Source organism: Zosterops lateralis (genome assembly GCF_965231275.1).
Source record: "Zosterops lateralis genome assembly, chromosome: 2".
Classification (NCBI taxonomy): Eukaryota; Metazoa; Chordata; class Aves; order Passeriformes; family Zosteropidae; genus Zosterops; species Zosterops lateralis.
Genome location: NC_139763.1, coordinates 86622921 through 86646459, shown reverse-complemented (window position 1 = coordinate 86646459; position 23539 = coordinate 86622921). Strand labels below are relative to the sequence as shown.

General features: G+C 43.3%; 2 protein-coding genes across 8 annotated transcripts in view; one reads left to right on the top strand and one right to left on the bottom strand.

The window, feature by feature from the left end:
- RSF1 (remodeling and spacing factor 1) overlaps nt 1–12879 on the bottom strand; it is a 59956-nt gene extending 47077 nt beyond the window's left edge. The window contains exon 1 of the mRNA XM_083855860.1: nt 12533–12879. Coding sequence (XP_083711986.1) covers nt 12533–12737 — 205 coding nt within the window. The 5' untranslated portion in view covers nt 12738–12879. The remainder of the gene's footprint in view (nt 1–12532) is intronic.
- On the top strand, nt 12510–23539 carry AAMDC (adipogenesis associated Mth938 domain containing). 7 transcript variants are annotated; one of them, XM_083855862.1, is made up of 5 exons: nt 12510–12562; nt 14439–14541; nt 16565–16715; nt 20908–21075; nt 21817–23539. In XM_083855862.1, the coding sequence occupies exons 3-5, from the start codon at nt 16584–16586 to the stop codon at nt 21955–21957; spliced, it is 441 nt and encodes a 146-aa protein (XP_083711988.1). In that variant the 5' UTR covers nt 12510–12562; nt 14439–14541; nt 16565–16583; the 3' UTR covers nt 21958–23539. The 7 variants fall into 7 exon arrangements, with proteins under 7 accessions (XP_083711988.1, XP_083711992.1, XP_083711993.1 ...); XM_083855866.1 differs by lacking the exons at nt 12510–12562; nt 14439–14541 and adding an exon at nt 13008–13097 and having other exon boundaries at nt 20980–21075; nt 23383–23539; XM_083855867.1 differs by lacking the exons at nt 12510–12562; nt 14439–14541 and adding an exon at nt 13008–13097 and having other exon boundaries at nt 20980–21075; nt 21824–23539.

Sequence of the window (23539 nt, the reverse complement as noted above, 5' to 3'; positions counted from 1 at the left end):
GAGGCAAACAAGCAAACAACAAAACAAGAGGTAGATACACATACTCAAAATAATACATCCCTCAAGTTTTAGTGTGATTCTCAGCCCACTCCTCATGCTGTCATTTTGTTAATTTTAAAACTCCATACCTGTGTTAGTAGGCGTGCTTTCCTGACTTATCACAATACTAACTAGAGTATTTTTTGAGCTAACAGCTAATTTAAAATATTCTGGGATGTATCTGTTATAAACATTTTCCTTTATAATGCATACTTACAACTCTCCTTCATTTGCAGTTTGCTTGCCCATTGACAATATTTTATCGACAGCAGTGTTTCCCCTTAGGCTGAATAAGCCATCTTACACCTTGAGCTTTTTAAAAACAACTCCTGTCCTGGTTTCTAGGCAAATTAGATCAATGGCCCATGCTATAAAAAAAAATTAATTAAAGAAATTAGGAATTCTACTTTATTTATACTACAGTGACCAATAAAAAATAATCTATTTTTCTAACCAGCTTTCTGTTATTTAATCAGTTTAAGGTTTATGATGGTGCTTTCCGTCTGAACTGATGAGCACTCTGGACACTGGCTCACATTCAGTGGTTGACTCACCCCGAGTGATGCACCCCCTCACGTTCTGCCAGGCAGGGGTGCCATGGCTGGACAGAAAGCAAAGCCCCTCCTCAACAAGCCCTAACTTAAAATCAACAGCCAGAACACAGACCTGGTAACATGAGTTTGCATGAACATGCTGGGCTGTAGGCTGCAAAGGCTAAAAACTTTCTCCGTGCCTCACCTGATTCCTCCTGCCACAAAGAATAATGTCAAAGAAAGGGCTGGGCATGAGAGTTACCATCTGGGTTATGCCATGAAAGGTTGCTCTGGGGCCAAGACAACCACCTTAATCAGTGACCTCCTTAAAAAGATGGCATCTATATGTAAACATATGTCAAACATGAGCCATCTATCTTTGCTTCAGAAGAACTATCCATGCTTTCAAAAGAGAGCAGCAGAATATTCCTCTCTGGAGAATAACTACTACAACTATTAGAACAATGAAATTACAATTTCATAAGATTTATCAAAACTAGATGTAAAAGCCCATTGCTTTTGATTTCCTATGCTAAAGTGTTTAAAACATTCTAGTCACTCTGGTTTCTATTTCTTTACTCAAATACACACCTGTATTTTTTTTTACCAGCTGTACTTCTACACTTTTTCAGAAAGCCGAGCTAATACCTAATCCAGGCAGCTCAGTGTGCTTCCCACATTATTAACCACGTTCCACATCATTTCCTAATATGTCAGTTTTACCATATTTTATCATAACTGCCAAAAAGGCAATAGAATCAAGATATCACAAATTAGCCTAATAATGGCACCTTATGCAAAGAGGTTATTTAAGTTCTCATTAACACACTTATTTTAATCATTGTATTGTGGCTGATAATTTTAGCCATCCATGTCTCCTAGATTTTTCTATTTTTTTCACATAAGACACTTTTCTGTCCACATGTTCTGCAAATTCCCCTCGGACTTTTTAGCTTCCTTCTTTCTACTGCTAGCTATGAATGCATTCTCCTCCTGGACTTCAGCAGGGTTAGATTTCCACCTTTCAATCAATTTCTACTCAGCATATAAACCAACGCTTAGCCCTTAAGGCGTATCCTCACCATCCTAATCCCATTTATCCAACCTGCATTCAGAGACATCTACTAGCTTTGTGAACATGCTCCATCATCCAGGACACAGTGCTTTTATTCCTGGACTTATGACTACTCCTTCTGGTCTCCCTTTATTATGGTTAGGTCCTGCAAAAGCTCCCTTGTTGCTGTATCAGTTTCTCTTACCTGATACTAAACTTTCTTAACCTTCATACAAAGTGCTAACATGTTATTTAGGAGGTCAGCTAATGCTGTCTGCTACAGATTTTGTCTAAGATTAAATATACATTTCAAGGGATGATTTTTCCACTCAATGGAAGTGTCTTTTGCAGAGCAGGGCATTCACATGGCCCCTTTATGCCACCTTAAACTGGTTCCCTCCCAACTATCACCTCCAGGCAATACTGGGAGGGAGGATTAAGTGATCCTTTCTGTTGTCGTTGCATCCCATCACACACCTCTCCACCTTGGGTGCTTTATTGCAATATATTGTTGATAAGTACAAGAACACCACACTGCAGGCCCTGGGATCAAACTAAAATTTCCACAGTTTATCATTCATTAATTAATACAGCTTTTGTGAAACATCTCAGTTTGTTCTCAGGAGGAAACCTTTATAATCCTGGTAGTCATTAATACTAAAAGGCAATAAATGTGCCCTGGCACTGGTGCTCCTAGATAGCTGTAGATGAGTTGGAAAATAGCCAGGGCAGTACCAGAGGGACACTGAGGACAGTAGGAAATAAAGTGTTTACTTACACACAAACCTAAACGACCAGCTTTATCCAGCACACTACTGGCTTAGAACAACTGTTAGGATAGAAAAGTGGTATAGCACTAGACAACTAAAAAAACAGGCAGAGTTTCGTGCTGATAAGCACCATTTTCCTGGAAAAGAGGATTTTCAAGATTAGGTTAGGTAAGGTACAATTTGCTTCCTACCCATTCTTCAAATATCAACCAAGCCTGTGAGTTCAAGGGTATAAGCAGCATTTTTCTCCAAAGTACTAAAAGACCTAAATGACCATAATTGAAAGAAACTGAATACTAAAACAGAGCTGCTGAAACACAGGAATCTCGAAAAATAGGCCTTCTCTCACTTAGAGAAATTGTCTTCCCCAGACCACTAGACATCAACATGGTCAAAATTTCTACAGTAGTTCTGAGAAATTCTCTGCTGCTTGAGCTTCAAGAGCTTTGTTTAGCTCTTGGGGAACATATGAGAGACTGACAAATGCTAGAGGCTACTAATACCTGTTAATGCTAAAATGTTTGTCGAGATTTATAGATGAGTTGAAGCAAAGTTCATTGATTTGGAGAAAAAATGGAAGAGGAGAAAGAGTATTGAAAGAGGGTGGAAAGATCAGCTTAGTGTTAGGAACAGCCACAGACCTTGCTATACCACAAGTGGAACACTGTGCTCTTACTGCAAGGCTTTGAGGCAGCAGTGAGCACACAGCCACAGAATTCTTCATCAGCATTATCTGTCACCTTCCCATTCCCTGCCCCTTCTTGACAGTTCAGTAGTTCCTGTCCTCTGCTTCACCCCACAAAAAGGAATTATTTCTGTCACTGTGATCAGGAGTAGTCAGCATAGATTCTTTAAATCATGCCTGACCAACCCAATTGGCTTCTACAATGAAACAACTACCTGGATGAGGGAAGAACAGTGGATATTGTGAATCCTTTAGCAAGGATTTTGCCACTGTCTCTCACAACATTCCCATAGACAAACTCAGGAAGTGTGGACTGGATGAGCAGACAGCGAGCTGGAACAGCAGATCCCAAAGGACCATAATCGGCAGCACAGGGTCTTGTTGGAGGCCTGTCACTACCAGAGCCCCCCCAAGGTTCTGTACTGAGCCCAGTATTGTATAACTTATCCATCAGTGACCTGGATGAAGGGGCAGATGCCCCTGCAGCAAGTTCAGTGATGACACAAAGCTGGGAGCAGCGGCCAACACCCCAGAGTGCTGTCCAGCCCTTCAGAAGGGCCTTGACACATTGGAGAGATGGGCAGAGAGGAACTTCTGAAGTTCCAAGGGCAAATCCAGGGTGCTGCACCTGGGAAAGAACCAACTCACAGAGCAGCACAGGCTGGGGGCTGATCTGCTGGAAAGCAGCTCTGCTCCTTCCAGAGAAGAACCTGGTGGACAACAAGCTGTCCATGAGTCCATGAGCTGTCCAGCAGTGCCCCTGCTGCTAAAAGGGCCAGTGGTGTCCTGGGATGGCTTAGGGAAAGCATTGCCAGCAGGTCAAGGGAGGTGATCCTGCCCCTCCCTCAGCCCCGGTAAGGCCACATGTGGAGTGCTGTCTGCAGTTCTGGGCTCCTCGGCACAAGAGACATGGAGCTCCTGGAGCAGGTCCAGTGAGGGTTATGAAGATGATTAAGAGACTGGAACATCTCTTAGAAGGAAAGGCTGAGGCCTGTTCAGCCTCAAGAAAGGAGGGCTGAGAGGGGATCTAATCCATGCCTGTAAGTACCTAAAGGGACAGTGCCAAGAAGATGGATTCAGGTTCTCCTCAGTGCTGCCAAGCACTAGGACACAAGGCAATGGGCAGAAACTGAGGCACAAAAAGTTCCACCTCATTATGAGAAAGAAATTCTTTACTGTATGGATGACCAAGCACTAGAACAGGCTGCCCAGAGAGGTTGTGGATTCTCCCACTGGAGATATTCAAGAACTGTCTGGATGCAATCCTGTGCAAGGTGCTCTGGGACGACCCTGACTGAGCACAGAAGTTGGACCAGATGACCCACTGTCTTCCCTTCCAATCTGACCTGTTCTGTGAATCTATAATCTAAATGCCAGCTTTGGGATGAGCTCGGAAGTGTATCTATCAAGCAGTGGGCACTAATAATTGCACATGTCTATCAGCTAACTGTTCTTACACTAGACAGTGTAAGAACTATTATAGCTTGAGGTAATCCCAAACAAGAGAAAAGAAATTCATGGTAAGTGTTGAAAACTCAGGAAGACCCTTAACTACAAAGATGGGTGCAGGGAGAATATTCAGAGAAACTCTCAGAGCTTCTGCAGACCTCTGAAGTTGGCCAAGGCAAAGTACTGACGGATTGCTGGATAAAACGTAACTTCCACCTTACACATGATAATGGGGTCACACACAACTCACTTTGATGTTTATAAAGTTCTCCAACACAAATGTACCACGGTACAGCACTGCCATGGAGCTTCTTTCACTGAACACCATCTCCCACAGGCCACAAGAATTTCCACCTACATTCCTGGTTCTTATACACTTGTCCTGAAATATGCCTTAAGAATCTGACTTGGAAGTAGCATCAAAAGCTTTTCTTCCAATTCTGTACCATCCAAACTGCGCTGGAATTCAATAAAGTCACCTACTGAAGGCATACAGCTCTTCCTTGATGGAGACACAAGCTCCAACAGAATCTGCACAATCCCTAGGAAGGCTGAGCTTTGCAAGGGGGCCTCAGATGCTCAGTAGCTCAACTGTGCCTGGAGAGCAGTGTCCCAAGTCCCTTTTTTCCATTCCACATGGCATTCTGCCATCTCTTTCAGATAGGCAGTGTTACTGGAAAGAGACTGAACTGCTTCTCTCACTAGAAGTACACTGCTTTCCTGGCTTCTGCACTGGATCATGAGATAGGGACTCTACCTAAAACTGCATTAACAGCAGAAATATGAAAGCACACATAAAGCCAGCTCAACACACAAAGGTGTGAAGTCTCCCCATGGAAAAATGAACAAAATAGGAATAGTTATGAGATAATTATTTCCAAGCTAAGCGTCACTTCTTAAACGAACACCTGAAAAGCATGTGTAGATGTGGCACATTGACCTTAACATCAGATTGATCTACACTGACTGAAGCGTAGACCAGACAACTTTATTCTGCATTAGAGACTTATTGCCATGAAGTCAGCACAGGAATGATCCCCTGCTATTTACTTTCTCCACATTTAACCCTGTTATGCTGATTGAGGATATCAGCTCCAATCCACTGGAGTCTACCTTCAACAAATGATTTAATTTGGTGTTTAGAAACATGAGTAGAGCCTCCATCATAGAAAAAAAAAATTGAAACAAGCACAGATGAAATACACCAAGTTCTAAAGTTCACTAACTACATATTTATTCTCCAGTAGTTAGTTATTAAGCTAAAAATGCAGCATTTTACTAACAGGCAGTGGATTAATGGCGTTGACACAAATGTTTTGGTTCAGTCCCTAGATGCAGAAGGAAGGCACTATTATATATTTACATTCCACAAATACAGTCAGGTCAGCCTGCATTAAGGTGATAACTACTTGACTGATTCAGAAGAGCAGTTAAAATTTCTGATTCACAAAGGAAAGGGTGCAAAAAGACACAAACACTCAGGCCTGCAGAGCAGATGAAACCTCCTGTATCACCTCCTGAAACAACTTTAGGGCAGAAGAAAGCTTCTAATATCGATACAGCCACACAATATGTTAATGAAGGTGCAGCAATAAATAATGTGAGAATAAACTCCACCCACTCAGCATTACAGACACTTCCAACATTCCAAGTCAGAACTTGGGCATTTTTGCAAAAGGACACCACATGAATTAACCCTTCTTCATTGAAACCAGGTAATAAATCTTACATACAATATCAATTATTAAAGTGAAGCAATGTTTGACAGTACTTCCATATCAAATTTATCATCTACTTTTAATACTAACCAATCTACTGGGGATATTATGAGTTAATGCAATGTATCTCAACTTTACCTAAGAGTCACATCAAACTTCTGATCAATCAACAAACATCTTTGATATCAAACATTAAATACAAGAACAATCAATCACACTAACAGAACACCATTTTACTACCCTTTTCATTGGGAACACAGCTGATCCTGACCTTGAATGTCTGTCAAGCCCCATGTCATTAGATAGAGTTGGCTTTGCTCGTTATACTAAACAGCTACAAAGTTTCTCCCATATATATATATATGTGTGTGTGTGTGTGTGTATATTCAACAACAGTTTAAGTCAACCTCAATTGTTAACTTCTTCTGAGAATGAGAACCCTTGAGGTTATCACTGTATTGCTTTATTCCTTTCCAGAGGTATTGGAATGACCAAAAAAAAAAATATAAAACCAAAGAAAAAAAAATAAAAAACCCCACCCAAACATAACCTACTGAAAACAAATTATTTCAAGATCCAAATTAATTTGAAAAAATGTTCTAGGTGTCTAGAAGATTCGGGGGAAATATAGTATCTTATAAAATATAACTTACTGCCTTGAAACATGGTAGGCCCCAAGACTTTTTTTCAGGTCTACAGTGTAGTAACAGGTATTCTCTACAAATGGTTTGCACAGATTTTCCATAAGCTGCCTGCCATTAACCTAAGCACTTGTTAGAAAGACAGAAAAGGGGAGAAAATGTCCAGAAAAATGAACCTTCTACAAGGCATTTGCACCTCACCACATCTTTCTTTAAATTATTTTAACCCTGACTAACGCGTGCAGAGTGGTTTTATTACAACACTCCAAACAAACATAACACATTCATGCTGAAATTAAGCAACAATCTTCCAGGCTAGGTCAGTCTGTCAGGGCGACTGTCAAGAGTCAAAGGTGATAAAGAAGTCTGAGCTGCAGTGAGAGTATGGAAGAGTGCTTCAGATTGGAAATCCACACAAAACTCACTTGCTATTTTCAAGACCACCTTTAGCATGATCTTCACTAACAATATTTTGATGCAATTTTACAGAAAGAGCCCACAAAGCGTGTGTACCTGTGACCATTTCAATGCCGAACGAATCAAAGGCCATAGTGCTAAGGAAAGGCTGCAGGAATCGATGAGCCAACGCAGCTGAGCACACTTTGGGAGATGCTGTTCACCTCCGGGAGAGCTTCTCCCATTCACACACCAGGGAACCTGGCAGGCCAGGGAGTGTTTTGCGTAATCATGTGTAAAATTAGATTTCTGTTGTGCAAGCTAACATTCTACTAATATTTTCATTCACAAGAGACCAAGTGCTTAATTAACATTTATACCGATTCTCAAGCTATTTACCGACACAAAGGAGGTAGTGACTTGAGAGCATGGCTCCCTAAACACAGCACTAAATACAAATACAGGTTTTGCCCCCCTCTACCACATTTTTTACTATTTAAATTTGCAACTTCTCTACTACTGAAAATAATAAATCTCTCTAAAAAAAAAAAAAAATCCCAAGCAAACAAAAAGGCCATTACATATAATTTTAAGAACAAGGAGAACAAGCATTGCTTTCCTGTGATAATTTGTTCCAGTTTGCAGTTTTGCCTTTGGAAGCAAGCAGAGGCAAAGGAGAAGCAGTACCACAGCATAATGCAGGATGATCCGTATCATTACCTTAGTTTTGCATCTAAAAGTACAGCACTATGGTGGTAATGACAGCTCTCAGCCACCAGAAGTTTCAGCTAAAACCATATATTGGGTTCCTGTGGTGGGCTTAGAGTTAATATTCTTCATAGGTAACTGGTATTGGGCTTTGTTTTGGATTTGTACTCAAAACCCTAGAATGATTTGGGTTGGAAAGGACCTCAAGGATCATGTAATTTCAACCTGCTGTCATCAGCAGGGACACTTCCCACCAGACCAGCCTGCTCAGAGCTCCATCCAACCTGGCCTTGAACACTTCCAGGGAATGGAGCAGCCACAGTTTCTCTAGGCAACCTCTTCCTGTGAATACCTGTTGCTTTTGTTATTGCTGAGCAGCGCTCACAAAAAGCCAAGGCCTTTGCTGCTCCCTCACTGACCCCACCAGCGCTGGGACTGGAGGTGTAGAAGGAGTTGGGAGGGGACACAGGCAGGACAGCTGACCCCAAATGACCCAAGGGATGTCCAGACCACATGGTGTCGAGATCAGCACGTAAAGCTGGGGCAAGAGGCAAGAAGACCAGAACACTGGTAACCATGGTGTTTGTCTTCCCAAGCCACCCTCACATGGGATGGAGCCCTGCTGTCCTGGAGATGGCTCAACACCTGCCCATGACAAGTGGTGAACAAATCCCTCATTTTGCTTTCCCTGATAAACTGCCTGTCCCAGCCCCCTGGGTTGTTCACTTTTCCCCTTCCGATGCTCTCCCCCATCCCACCAGGGGACAGTCAGTGAGTGGGGCTGAGCTGCCAACTGGGGTTAAACCACAGCAGCTGCTTTAAAATAAACCCTATAAGGAACAGTTCACTTTCAGAGGCAGATCAACTAGCAAATTCTGTGAGTTAACACTGTCACCATCTTGACAGACACTCAACTTTACTCCTTGCTAAGACATTCAAGATTGTCAAAACTGCAACCCAAGTTACAACATTGTACTTAGAGCAAGAATAAGCACCCATAAAAGCAAGAAGATAATTATTCTTCATTAAATAAAATCTTCACCAGATAACTAAAGGTCATATTACTTTTTTTGAATGGCTGCAACTTTTAAATGAGCCACCAGCCAGAAAAATTAAGCTATTTTATCACGGAGCTTTTGTAAGTAGCAGGCTATTTCCAGATCTATCAGTTTATCCCACTATTCAGTAGCGATGGGTGAAATCAACACCACACATTCTTATTTTCCCAATCAAGTATGTTTTATATTACTCACTAAATCCCAACCTGTGTACAGCTGGTTAAAGCTTCTAACGTTCTTCTAATACAGGTTAATTTGATATCTCAATTAGTCAGACTACTATTGAACACTATTCATACCTGAGCACTGCTGTCCCTATTTGTCTTGAAATTCCCAGTTAAGGAGAGGTAGTACAGTGAAGTTCAAGTGCTGTCTATGTGATAACAAAAATCTAAAAACCCTCTGAGAAATAACTGATCACTTCCTAGCTGTCAGCATCTCCTCAGCATCCCTTCCTGTACGGAAATGTTATACCTTGCTTCCTTAATAATGAGCACCTACTTTGTTCTAATTGTTCACAGGAAACAAAATATGACTCTTATACAACTACTGAACAACATCCAAACGTAAGCTCCTTGTTCTCCTTGGGCTCCCAATATAAAGGGAGTAACTTCTGCTGGCATCTCCCAAGAGTAACTCTTCAGACAAGACAATAGAGGCCATGCTTTAAAAAACCCACAAAAAATCCTACATTTTTAAACTGCTGAGCATCAAAACAGTTTTAAAGATAATTAAGGAAACCCTCAAACTACTGATTCCTTTCCTCGATTAATATGAAGAAGAGTTACAAATAGGTGCTATGTCACACTTGAGATTTAAAACTTGCTCCAGTTTCTAAAATTTCGGGAGAAAAACCTTTGAGTGTTTCAGCACTTTGAGGTTCTGTAGCTGTTTCCTTAGATTTTAATATGTCACTGCAAATACACTGTCAAAAGTGAAACTAACTGTACATTACAAACTGAAACAATGCAAAAATCCTTTTGCATTTCAAGGAAAACTACATACAGTTGTAAATAGCAGATGTTCAGAAATAAAAGAAGCCCTTCCATTTTCCATCAGTGTTTATCAATTTAACGACATGTACCCTTAAAAACACCACCTGGAGGGTTACTTGAAGTGAAAATAATATAGAGAAATGTAGACACTGCAGCCATTTTCCCAAAAATGTAAAACACACCAGGTAATAGTGTGTACCACAGACCAAGCCCAACAAGTCGGTTTGATTGAAGGAAAAGATATCCAAGACACCCACCAATTATCAGACAAAACATCAAGAATTATCTAAGTTTGTTTTTCACACCTCCACACTTTCTTTCTTAGAGATGAGAATTATCTCTACAGTTATATCAGCTACACCAGGCACAAGCAAAGAACCCCAGTACTCCAAACATTACATTTTCAGAGGCTGCACCTGCTCCCATTGGGGGGGGGCTGTTCTAAAGCAGGGAGAATAACCTGTCCCTTGCCAAACAGGAAGGGCAATACAAAGAAAAGTTTAAAAATCTGACAAGTATCAAATCTACCCATAAAGCAAACTCCGTAACACAAGTCATCTGAAATCTTTTTAGAAAAGAGTCATGCAGCAAACACTGCCTTGTTGACAACTCCCCTCATGCAATTAAAAATCATCAGAAATTATGGTGTTTGGGGTTTTTTAAATAAAATATGTATTTTAAAAACACAGGCCCTCACCCTTTCAGTTTAATTTATTCTGCAGTTCACACAACTAAATTACTCTTACATATCCACTCACTCTGTGCCACACAGTAAGACCATCAGGTTTTTTCTGCAGACACCACTTTAAAATTACTGTTTTCACTAAAAATTCAAACTTTTAAATGTGTTGGTGGCTTTTATTAATAAGTTTTGCAACAATTTAACAAAACAACATTTTTTCTAAATGGTTTCTCAAAACCAAGACAGTCCTTTATAGAGTGTAAGAAGTACAGGAATGGTGGGGAATTGAATCTAAATATACGTTTTCCACAAAGCTAACCCTGTTTTAAGAATTTTGTGGATTTCAGCTGTCTCTTTCAAGTTCACAGACAATGTGAGGAGAACACACATTAACCACGTTTCATTCTGTTTCAGCAGCGGCTGTCGTGAATCCACAGACAGGACACCTGCGCTTAGCAAAACACAACTTCCTTTCTATAAGGAAACACCTACACGCCGATTTAATCACACACACCCCCCTTCCCCGGCCCAGACAGGGTGGGCTTGGTGGGGAAGGAGGCGGGAGCGAGCGCGTTTTGGGGAAAAGCAGGGGGAAAGCAGGAGCTGCGGGAGCCCGAGCCGGGCTCCTCCAGCAGCAGGAAGTTTCCGAGGGGCCTTGCCGCGCATGCGCCGTGAGCCGCACGGCTCCCTATGTGGCAAGAGTGCAGAGGCAACAACCGAGCGAATAACAGAGACAAGAGATCAAGAGCAACAAGCTCCCTCCCTCCCCTCCGTATTCCTGCGGCCGCCTCCACACTGCTCTCCTTCCCCAGGCCGCTCTCTTGGCCCGGGCCCTCCCGCATCCATGGCGGGCAGTGGGATTAGGGAGTCTGGCACCAAAGCCGGTACCGGAGCGGGAGGAGAGGGGAGGAGAGCGGCTGGAAAGCGAGGAGCGGAGCAAACCCCATCCCTGCACCTCGCACGTCTCAGGTGGCGGCGGGGGAGCAGCAGCGAGCAGCCACAGCTTGTCCCCCCCGCAACTGGAAGAGGGGATGGGGGAGGAGGAGGGGGAAGAAAAGAGGGATGGAGGTGGCACACAATGGCTGTCTGTGTTTGTGGGGAGGAGACGGCCCACGACAGCAGCCCTGGGGGGGGCTCGGGGCTTCTCCGTGACCCCCATTCCTCATCCCAGATACAGGGAGGTGAAGGGGTGCAGGGATCCCACTGGGGATCGGGAGATTCTCGCGTTTGTCTATGTGTGTGCGTGTGTGTCCCCTTCTTGTTTCGGGGAAGGGGTAAAAATGGACAGAGATATGGGGGGGCCGGGGGGGGGAAGAGGCTGTGGAGCGGCCCCCAAGCTGTGGGAGAGGGAGGAGGTGAAAGAGACACCGGCTACCAGCGCCGAGCTGAACGAAAATAGTTATTTCGTCTTATCCCTGTTTTCTGCAAGGAGTCCCACCCGCACACAGCTCGGGAACGAGCCCAGGGAAACGGGGGGGAGGGAGGGACGGAGGGGGGTCACCGGCGGCACCGGGAGGGAGGAGAGGAGAGGGGAGGGGGAAAGTCCTCCTTCCCGGGCCCGCCCGGGGGCAGGCAGCTCTCCCCCAACACACACACACAAATAGCTGCTCCCCCCCGAAAAAAGCAGGGAGAGAGGGCTCCCCTCCCCCCGGGAATCCCAGGCCCCTCCTCTCCCTCGGCGCGCTCCACCCCCGGGGCCGGGAGGAGGCGGGGGGGGGACAGCCCCGGTCCCCCCTCCGCCCCCCGGGCCCCCTCGGCCGGGCCGCCCAGAGCGGGCGGGCGAGAGAGGGATCCGAGTCCTCACCCTGGTCTCCGGGCTCCTGCGGCGGCTGCAGTACGCGCTCCAGCTCGGGGAAGGGCAGCTCGGGCAGGTCCAGCAGGGCCCCGTAGCGCTCGAGGAAGGAGCAGACAACGGCGAAGTTGGGCCAGGAGCCCGGGCAGCGCGGGCCCGCCGGGGCAGGGGGCGGCGGGGATGGGGCCGGAGGAGCCGCCGCCGCCGCCGCCGCCATCTTGGACCTAGGGATGGAGAAGGAGCTGGGGAGGGGGAGGGAGGAGGGGGCGCTGCCGGGCCGGGCCGCCACTATCCCACAATGCACCGGGGGGACGATGAAGGCAGGGGAGGGCAGGGGGCGGCGGCCAGAGCGCCTCGAGCCGGCTCCCCTCCGCCGCGCGCGGCGAGGGGGAATGAAAACAAGGCGGGGCAAGGGCGGGGATAGACCCGCGGACCGACCAATCGAAAAGAGCGGAGGGCGGGGCGGGCAGGGAGAGCCGCCCAATGAGAGTGTGGCAGGGCGGAGGCCCCGCCCCCTCCCCGCCGGGCCGGGAGGAGGCGGAGCCTGGCGGGGCAGCGGGGTCGCGCGCGCGGGGCGGTGAGTGCGGGCGCGTGCCGGAGCCCGGCTGAGGGGAGCGGGCGGGGGGCGGTGCCGGCCCTGTGCCCTGTGTGTCCCTGTGTCCTGTGCCCCTGTGCCCCGCCACGCCGGGCTCCTGGGGTCCTGAACTGCTCCTTCCCTCCACAGCTCCCTCCCTCCGCCCCCCGCGGCTCTTCTCTGCGTTCTCTGTCCTTGTCTCCTTGCTTCTCCCCGCTCTGTTCACCAGGTGCTGTTCCCCCTCCTCTCTTACTGCCAGGCCCCCGTGACCTCCCCTAAAACCCGCCGTCACAGGGCTCCTCAGAGAAATGGAATTGACAAACTCCCAAAGCCTGTTTTCCTCCCTGACACCTTCCTCCTCCCTACACTAAACTTCTCTTGTCCTTTCTATTTGCCTTGCTGCTGTCAGTTTTCAATCCTGACCTTCCTCTGGCTGCTGTATCCCTGGAATGGGAAGTGACCCGCCCCCTGACCCGCTCCCGGGCAGCGCTGGAGAACCGCCTTGTCTTCTGACACCTTACAGGAGTCTACTCTGCCCAAAACTTCACCTACACCCGTCTACTCTTCCCCTTGTATCCTCTGCAGTCTCAGGTGGCCCTTGGATTGTTTTTTATTTCTGCAGCGTCTCAATAAAATACTGTGTGGTGCTCCGCTCTTGTTAACCTCTTTTATTCCATCCGATGCTGGTTTCCTCCACAGAGGAAAGTTGTGCTGGCAATCTTAAAGTCCACCAGCTTTCCCAACTGCAATTCAATCTCAGCTTTCTTCCGCTTCCTTCTCACCTGCCTTTGTCTCCTGCCATCCTTATCTTCATTTTTCTTTCATTTCGTAGCTTCATTTATCTTTCAGTACAGTCTCCTGGCGAAAACGTGCATTTTGCCTCCTTTTAAATTCTGCTTCCTTTTTTTCTGATGTTTTTAAACTCTCATGACTTTGCTTGTAGAGTCCTGAGCCATTTCTGCTCCTCATCTCTTTGTGTTTGGACTAGTGCAGTTTGCAGAAATTGCTATTTTAGGTTGTACTTGCAAGTCATTTAATCCAAGGTCTCTTTTGATCTTAAGTGTTACTGTATATATTGATACTTTACATTTCTCACAGTGAATAATTAAAAAAAGAATTTGTTTGACAACTGTTTTCCTGCTCCTCAGTGATTGAACCATGCTCTATATCAAAGGATGCCCAAAGTTTCTGTCCATGAGTTCATTCTTACCCTAAGATATTTATTCAAGTGGCCTACCTTACTGATAATCTCTGGCAGTATTATGGGAAATAGTTTTAGATGAAATTTTTTATTTGTGCCTTGTAAGTTTTGTTGCTTCATTTCTGCTATTTACTTATTTTTAGGCTGTTTGGAAAAGATAGTATGGAATCCTTGCTCTCACATTTGCAGTTTGTGCCTGTTTGATTGCACAACTCCAGCCTTGTGATACTGTTTGGACTGGGGAAGGTGATATTCCTGATCATTTTATTGTTCATTCACCTTTTTCTAACCTCCAGGTCCAGTTCTACCATTTCATCTGAAAAGCAGCACAGGCAGAAATTATTTTCATTCTTCAGAGCCAGGTCCGGGTGCTTTATTCAGCCTTTACTCTTTGATTTCATTCTCTTGGGACTACTGCTGGTTATTTCTTCAGCTAGAATCTCCCTTCAGGCAGACCTTTGGAAAAATAATCTTACAAATCTTTGTTTGAATCCATTGCATCATGGATGTGTGATGAGAGAATCCAGAATATATAAATCCAAGTTTTAGTCTCCTCTAGCTGCTTGCCTCGCTTCCTGTTTGACAGGACACATGTGCCACTAACTTCACACAGGAGTGAGAAGGAAAAGAATTGCCCCACTGTCCTGTGAGAGAAGCACCTCTAGCAAACTCAGTGCTGTGCTGAACCCCAAGTAATGTGTTTTTTTCTTTCATGCCGTGTTTTAGGTGGGATACTGAGATCTGCTTCTGGCAATCCAAGGAGAGCACATCCTGTCTGGCAGTGCTGCGTCTTTTGTAGCACGTGCAAGACAGGAAGGGAGGCTTCCAGGAGGATTGGAAGCATGGTCATCCAAAGATTTATCCTTTGCAAGGGCACTGCTTTTAATCTGTGCTGCCAGGGTTCATATAATGTATTTAAACTATTCAATTCTTGGTGATTGTAAACCATTAAAAAATAAAGGATGAGAATCTGTGTATCTGGAAGGATCTGCCACAGAGATTTTCTGGATTAGGCAGAGGTGGACCTCTTTTTACAGGAGAAACATCAAGTTTTCTTCAAAATGTGGATTTCAGACCACGTGAATTGGAAGGGCAGAAAGGTGACTCTGCCCTGGAGACGTGTCAGTGGACTGCCAGACTGCCATGCTAGTCCAAAGCATTTCCTGGGTAGCATCACCCTCTCTTTCCATTCACAGAACCACTGCAGCACCCGAGGGACTGTGAGGAGGGGAAAGCTCCCCCTGGGAGCTGACACGGTGCCTTGTGAGTCAGAGTCCCTGCCCTGCTGGTGCCCAGCAGTGACTGTGGGAGCAGATACCCAACATCACTGGGGCAGACACCAAAAGGCAGTTGAGCTACAGCAGCACTGATAAGGCTCTGTCAAGTTCTAGGCAACAGACATCAAAGAAAGATGTACCAATGGTTGGGTGCCAAAGGAAAAAAAGGGAGAAAATAAGCAGAGACTTAGAAAACATGACTGAAGAGACGTTTATTTAATCTGAATGAAATGAAAGAAAAATACTGAGTGAAATCCTCAAGAAAACAAGGTGAAATCCTCAAAAAAAAAGGTGAAAAAGACAAAGATTGAGCTGTTCTACTTGTCTCCAACAGAAAGGATTAGAACTAATGGATTTAAGTTGAAATAATGAAGATGGAGGTCAAACAATTAGACAAGTTCTTATTTGGATCTATAATTATCTTGGGAGACTTGGTCTCTGTCAGCATTGCCTGGGGAAAGGCTCAACCCCTTTACATCCCTGAAAGTCTTGTTTTCTACAGCAATTTGACTCTGACACTGTTTGATTCCTGGCTTAACTGCTGAGTTTGTTTGGCATTTTCTTTTAACCTCATTTACCACTTTAACGGTAAAAGAAGAAAGTGGCCAAAGAAATAGTGCATATTTCTGATATTTTAGGAAATTATTATCATCCTCATTGTTCATTTTAGGGAGAAGATTAAAACCCAGATGGGAGAGGATATTCTGGGACCTGATCCCTGTTGATAGTTTTAAAAGTTGAACATTCAATACTTGAACAGATTTAGCAAGTAAAATGATTTGCCCAAAATCCTGCACAAAATCCCCGAGAGGACTGGTAATTCAACAAATCTGCTGATCCTCAGTTCAAGTCTGTTGTCACAAAACCACGTGGATAAAGTCTGTTATAGCATTTCCTTCCTTAGCTCCTTGGGGTGAGGACAGAGTTTTCCATTTTTATTAACGTGCTGCATATGTTGGCCTGATGTGAAGTATTAAATATCCTTTTTCCAGACTTCCCTTCAACTTTGTGATGTCTTCCCCTGAAATTGCTTCCCTTTCTTGGGGTCAGATGAAGGTGAAAGGCTGCTCTACAACATATAAGGACTGCAAAGTATGGCCGGGAGGAAGCCGGACGTGGGATTGGCGAGAAACTGGGACTAATGTAAGTTTGCCGTTTACTACCCTGCATTTAAAACAGGGCTCTCAGGATGGTCCAGAGAACAGTGTTCAAGTTCCAGCCAGAAATTCAGTGAGCTGCCTTTTTCCTTCACCTAGCCATTAGATTTTCCTGGGAAGAACTGAGCATATGTTTGAAGGTGACTTTGTGGAGGGATCGGAGAGCTGCAGTCCCACAATGTCCTACATGCAAAAGGATATAGCAACTGTTGCCATGAATTCTGACAGCCAGCCTGACCAGACAACTCTCACACACCTTAGAGCTCTCAAACAATATTCCTCTTCTCCTTAAGAGTGCAATTGTCATAAGATGCCAGTAACAACCTGTCTTCAGACTGTCTAAACAAAAGTTATCTTGAGTGACATAGGAAAAGAAATTATGAAAAGTAAAAAAAAAAAAAAATAGACAGTAATTGACCTTGTATGTTTGGAAGACAACATGGCATGTGGTTTAGTTTATATCCTTTTCCTTGGGGTCCCTTGTACATATTTCAGAGGAAAAATATGCAGATACAGTGTCTCAGTAAAAAGCTTACTGTCTGGCTAATCACACAGTGACTTCTCTTGGTAGCCATATACTAAGTGCTTGCCCCTGTAAATTTAAAAAGTTTATCTGTAAATGCAATCAGAATTGGATGAAAGTACATGGAGCAGTACTGATTTTTCAGATTTAGAAGCAGTATAGTATATACTATACTATATACTATATGTATATATACTATATATGCAGTATATACTGCGTTAGGAATTTGATGTTGATAATTCTCCCCATATTAGGACTTGCACTGGCATAGATAATTGGCTAGGGAAAAAAAAGAAAGTTTCACTTTCAAAGCAAAAGTAAAAGCACAAAATAACAATGTACTGACCAGGCCCAGCACCTGCAGCTGTATACACACAGAGGATGCAGCTCTCTTGGATTCATTTTGACACAACTGAAATGCAGAGCATTTGGGTTGCCACTTCATCTGTAATCTTTGGGAGAGCAGAACGTTTTTAACCTGTCAGAGTTCCGTTTATGCAGAATATATAACACCAAGAGAAAGGTGATACAAAGATATCTGCACCTTGCAGAGAAAAAGGTAGCTGTGTACAAAACCTTTTAAAATGTATTTCATTTATGGCCTGGTTATAAAAAAATAAGTTTTCCCTGGCTGTTCAAAGGGCTGGGTTTAGTGGTGAGAGTTGCTGTCTGCTTCTTTGATAATATTGGTTTTGTGCTTTATATGCATGTGGCTGGAGAAGCAGAACTATCATTAGATAGTTGAAAAGTTCTCAACTAGTTCCCAGTTCAATCACATTTTTTATATTTATTCCAACCACTGGAAAAATTTGGTTTCAAATTATAGGCACTTACTAACATTTAGGAGGCTGTGCTTTTTTTCAAAAGCTCCTAAAAAAGAATATCTTCTTGTCACAAGTAAAACATTTAAATTCATAAGTCTTTAGAGGGTTTGAAAAACAATTCAATGTTAAATTAAAATTGGAGAAAAAGAATAGTTGGGTTCTTTAGAGAGGTAGATTTTCTGGCATTCTTTTTTATTTAATCAGGAAGTAAAAAATACGTATCTCAAGTAAGGCCTTATGTAAGTCACTTGTAAACCTCCTGCTTTAGGTCAGTTCTATCCTTGCAGCTGAGGAGTGAGGTGATTTTCTTTTAAAATAAATAGCAAACAACAAATATTAAGAATAGAACTAAGCTTTTTCTAGACTGCATCTCTAATGTTGAGAAGAACTGTCAAAAATTTAATGTTGTCCACACTGGAAACAGTAGGATTCAACAGCTGCATTTTCTGCCCATTTTTTAAATTATGGACTGCAGTTTGCCTCCTTTCCTTGAGCATGTTTTTCCTGGAGGTAGCTGGAACTGAAGTGTGGAAAACAAGCAGTGCTGGTCATGTCCTACACTCTAGTTGGAAATAAATTGCTTCCTTTCCTCCTCTGCTGTCACACTGCTGTCTAATGGAGCATTCTTTCATTCTTTCAGGAAAATTGTATAACTGGCCCTGCAAGGTTCTGTAACTGAGCACTAACAGTTATTGTGGCCTTAACCCTTGGGGATGAATGGCACCCTCTCTCCCTGGCTGGCTGCATTTCAGTGCCATCTGCTAATGGCAGAAGAAAAGAAGTAGATATTTCTGAAATGAAGGCCAGAGAACAGAACAGGCCAAAAAATCTGCTGTCAAATCAACAAAGATACAGTTAATTTCATCATGTTACATGTTTCCTTTAGTAACACTAGTTTCTTACTAGCATCAGAGTGTCTTGTGTAACCAAAGAAAATCCTTTTGTTCCATGGCTTTAATGTCTCAGGAGTGCTTCTCACGTGACAGCAAACCTTCCCCAGAATTCTAATCATTGTAATTGCAGTAAAACATACCAACTCTTGTTGTCTAAGTTTTGATCCTACTTAAAAAAAACCCCAAAGGAAAAGCATTGCCTATTCTGTCATAAACAAGTACTAGGAGTGATTTGGCCTGAGAAAGCTCTGCCTATTCAAGTGACTTTTGCATTCCAGGTGTGGATATGGAATGTAAATGGACTAAGGGGAGCCCAAAGGGCCAGACATGTCCTGGAGTGTGTCAAGCACAGCACAGGTGAGGGAGGTGCTTGTCCCACTCTGCTCTGCACTGGAGCAGCCCCACCTCAAGCTCTGGGTGCAGTTTTGGGCACCTCAGAATAATGAGACATCAGGCTGTTAGACTGTTCCAAGGAGGGTGATGAAGGTGCTGAAAAGCCTTGAGGGCAAGGCTTGAGGAGCAGCTGAGGTCGTTTGGCTTGTTCACCTTGGAGAAGAGGAGGCTGAGGGGTGACCTCATCACCATCTACACTTTCCAGAGGCTGGGCAGTGCCAGGCACTGAGCTCCTCTCTGGTGACCCGCAGTAGGACCCATGGAAATGCAATCAAGCTGCAAGGGGGACATCCACATGGGGTGTTGGGAAAAGGTTTTTCACCCAGAGGGTGCTTGGGCTCTGCAACAAGCTCTCCAGGGTGTCACAGAGCAAGCTTGTCAGAGTTCCAGGAGCATCTGGACAATGCTCTTAAGTCATGGTTTAGCTTAAGATAGTCCTATGAATGATTCTCATGGATCCCTTCCAGCTTGAGGTGTTCTATGATTCCATGAACCTGGAGAACCATAAAGGTGAATCATCTCTGTCACTGAAATTTCAGACATCAGCCATGCTACAGACTTTCTTGTGGAATAAGCTTATCTCATTCATTGGAAGTGGCACTCTACCATGGAAGGCTTTTTTTCACCTGCAACTTTAAAGCAGCTCACGTGTTTGTTTCAGCTTGAAAAGTCTTACTTGCTCCATTCTCCATGACCTACTTCAAGTGAGAAACTCAGACCCCTAGAAAACTTCAGAATTCTATTTAAAATTAAAAAAAAAAAGGGGGGGGGGACACCAAATAATATTTATGTTTTAAAAATAAAAATGCTCACCAAAGAGGGGCCAAATTATAGCCACAGGATGTCCAGTATCTTATTCTTGACCATATGGAGATACACAGAAAAATTAATCCAGGATGAGAATTAGTGTAACGTAATAATGTTTTATATTAACATTATAGGTGTGATATGTTTAAAGCATAATAGCAGTAAATGAGTATACTTTTTAAAACCTCTGTTAATGTGCTGTGAACGTTCCTTATTCCTTTGAGGAGTTTGGTTTCAAATATTCTTTTCTTGAAAGAAAGAATAGTGCAGAAATGGAAGCTGTTAACTGAAGTGAAGCTACCCAATACGTTTCAGTCCTCTTTGGTGAGATTTGCAAAGTAAACAAGAAAATTATTTAATAGTTTTAATTATCTGAGGAGCTCTTTGTATTTAAAGTGAGTAAACTTTGGCTTGCAATGATCTTTCTTACAAGTAGATTTTATTATTTTGAAATCAAACAGCAGTATTGTTGCAATTTATTGGTTTCACTTTAACTGTTAATCTTTATAAAATGCCAAAAGCTAGACATAAATGTTTTAGAAATGTGTAATGCATCTTTTTGGTTTTGACTGTTTAATAAGGAATTATAATCCTGCCATCAATCAATTAATTATCACCCTTCATCTGCATATTAAATACCTTTTTCAATTTCTAATGTTATCTACTGTGTATATGTACAGAAGAGGGTTGTGTTACATTTTGGTTCTGCTAATTTACCCTGCTGCTCTGTAACAGCAGGACACACAGACACAGCTTTCCTGGCTGATGCTGTCAGTACACAGACTATTATTTTCCTTCCCTGACACTCAGCATTCTCCAGGAGTGCAGCCAGCTGACCTTGAAGAAGTTGTCAAGAAGGGTGTTAAAACTATGGTGATTGGTCGTGGCATGAGCGAGGCTTTGCAGGTAGGTTTTTGTTCTGTGACAAGCATGAAGAGAACTGTTTGTTTTCCCTCTCCCTCTGATTAGGAGGAAAAAAATTAAATCGATGATGCTTCACTGAGAGGGAAAAAATTGAGGATGAGTGTGAATGACTCCTGTCAGGGGTCCCTCAGGTACTGAAAGAAACGTCATTTGAGCTCCCCTGTATTAGTGTCAATGTCAAGCAGTAAACAGGTTTATGTTCTGCTACAGGAGCAACTGAAAGAAGGAGAATTTTTCAGAATATCATTAGGCCCCTCCTCTTGCAATAGGTTATAACTGGCTCTCTAGCCTGCTGTAAATACTTTGGTAATTAGGCATTCTTGTCACAAGTGTTGCCAGGGTGTCATTTCAGCAGATAAACTAGCTACAGAAAGCTCAGATCAGAAGTGCTGAGCTTTACTTGGAGAGAAGCAATTCTTTAGTTGCTTTCTGGTGGGGTGAACACCTTATTTAGATTTAATTATTTTAGTTCCAATTCTATTTGTATTTGTAAGAGATGACTGCATTTTAAAGGAGATAGGGGAAGTGTGTGTATAAAAGTACCTTTATTGAAGAGAAAAGAAAATCAATCTTAGAACTATCTGAGCATTATCATTTTGGCTACTGGCAGCTACTTAAGTCATGTTTAACAAATGGCATCAGTACTTGGTTTTGTGTAAGTCTTACAGTTTAAGGTGAAAAGAATCTGATACTCGCTTTTGTGATTCCCTTTTCTCTTCCGAGGTTCCAGCATCCACCGTGGAGTATCTGAAGAGTAACGGGATTGAGGTGCTGGTGCTGCAGACGGAGAAGGCTGTGGCGGAGTACAACGCCCTGGCTGCCCGGGGTGTCAAAGTGGGCGGTGTCTTCCATTCCACCTGCTGAGGGGCGGCTCATTCCGCCTTCCCGGCCCGCGGCCAAATCACCGACACACCTCTGCTGAGTCAGATCGCCCTCAGCAGAGAGTGAACTTACGTGCCAAGGCATTTGTGCTCCGATAATCGAAAACGCAAAGACAGTTTATTAGTTCAGGATTTAAACAAAATCGAGGGCTCACGAAAGGCAGGGCTGTTAATGTAATTAAATTGTTCAATTACAGAATCGTTTCCATGTATTGTTGAGATTGACCTAATTTTCCTCTGAATGCTGTCCATAGTCTTGTTACTTAACTTTTCACCTGTTGACTAAATCAGGAGATTATGTTTTAAATACTTTTATTAGAAAATGGCCCACAATTACATTACTGGCTACTGGACTGCAGCCATAAAATAGCTGATGAGCACAATCAAATGGTAAATACGAAGTGGTGGTAAAGAAGCACTTTACCACCATTGGATAAATAAGTTAAAAATAAAATAAATTAAAAAGAAAACCCAGAACATACGACTTTACCTCCTGCAGGTGACCTCAGTCAGGGTATTTGCCAATTTATGAACATCACATAATGGAACATTTAAATTTTCCATTGGGCCTGAAGAAGGGGGAAAAAATGTCAACAGGGTATAAGTATAAAACTTGGGCCTTAAGAAACTTTCTTATTAATTGCCAGTTGTGAGGATTGAGTTGTCTAATACATATCTATTCAGAAGTTCCTACATGCTTATAATCATCAGAAAGGTGTGTTACAAAACTATAGTTTGCAGCATAAAACATTGATCTTTAGGTAGTCAGTCTGAATTGTTGCTATCAAGGCACTGCTGGCAAGCTGGGGGTGCATGTGAGAATTGTTAGTGGTCATCATTATCTAATGACTTAAATGGTGTGCCAACAAACATTATTACACTGAAGATTTAAACAGTTCTCTTGGTTGCTGTTCTTGGTGGGCTTCCAATCAATATTGCCAGTTACACGTTACCTGCTGTAGATTTTTTCCCACCAGGCTCACCATTTCTTGTTCTGCGCGTATTAATTCTATGGGTATTAATGAAAGTATCAAGATGAAGCTGTAAAAGCCCTGAGGCACTTGGAGCTATCCAAGCAGTAGTAGAGAGGCTTAGGTTGGTAGGAGAGCACAATAACTTTCCCAAGACGCACAAAATACTATGTTCTTTTTCTGCTATTTGCTCTAGTAATCATTTAGAACTTTTTATCAGATAAAATACAAAGTGGTGTAAAAGCAAAGGGAAAGTGAGTACTTGAAACTTTTATCTTGCAGTCTCCTAATTACAGCAATGTTTTCTGTTAGTGTAGCTACATTTGAGGCAGAATCTTACATAACCCAGCAGGAACCGCCTTCCCAGCTGCATCTGTGTTGTCTGACACAGAAGCTGGTATAATGCTCATTATAGCTGCTGTGACATTTTTCTGCAGAACTTGCCTGGTGAGAAGGAGAAGGTGAACTACTGACCCAGAAGACTGTGGTCATCCCAAGGGAATGCCAGCAGAACGAGTTCCTACCAGCCCGCAGAGTGTGGAGAATTTTTGCACTAAATGTTATCTGATAATTAAGGTCCTTTGACTCTCTTAA

Coding starts and splice junctions, on each gene's coding strand:
- AAMDC (XM_083855862.1), top strand. CDS start 16,584: ATGTCTTCCCCTGAAATTGCTTCCCTTTCTTGGGGTCAGATGAAGGTG. Junction 16,716..20,907: donor GGCGAGAAACTGGGACTAAT/GTAAGTTTGCCG, acceptor CTGTAACAGCAG/GACACACAGACACAGCTTTC. Junction 21,076..21,816: donor GCATGAGCGAGGCTTTGCAG/GTAGGTTTTTGT, acceptor TTCTCTTCCGAG/GTTCCAGCATCCACCGTGGA.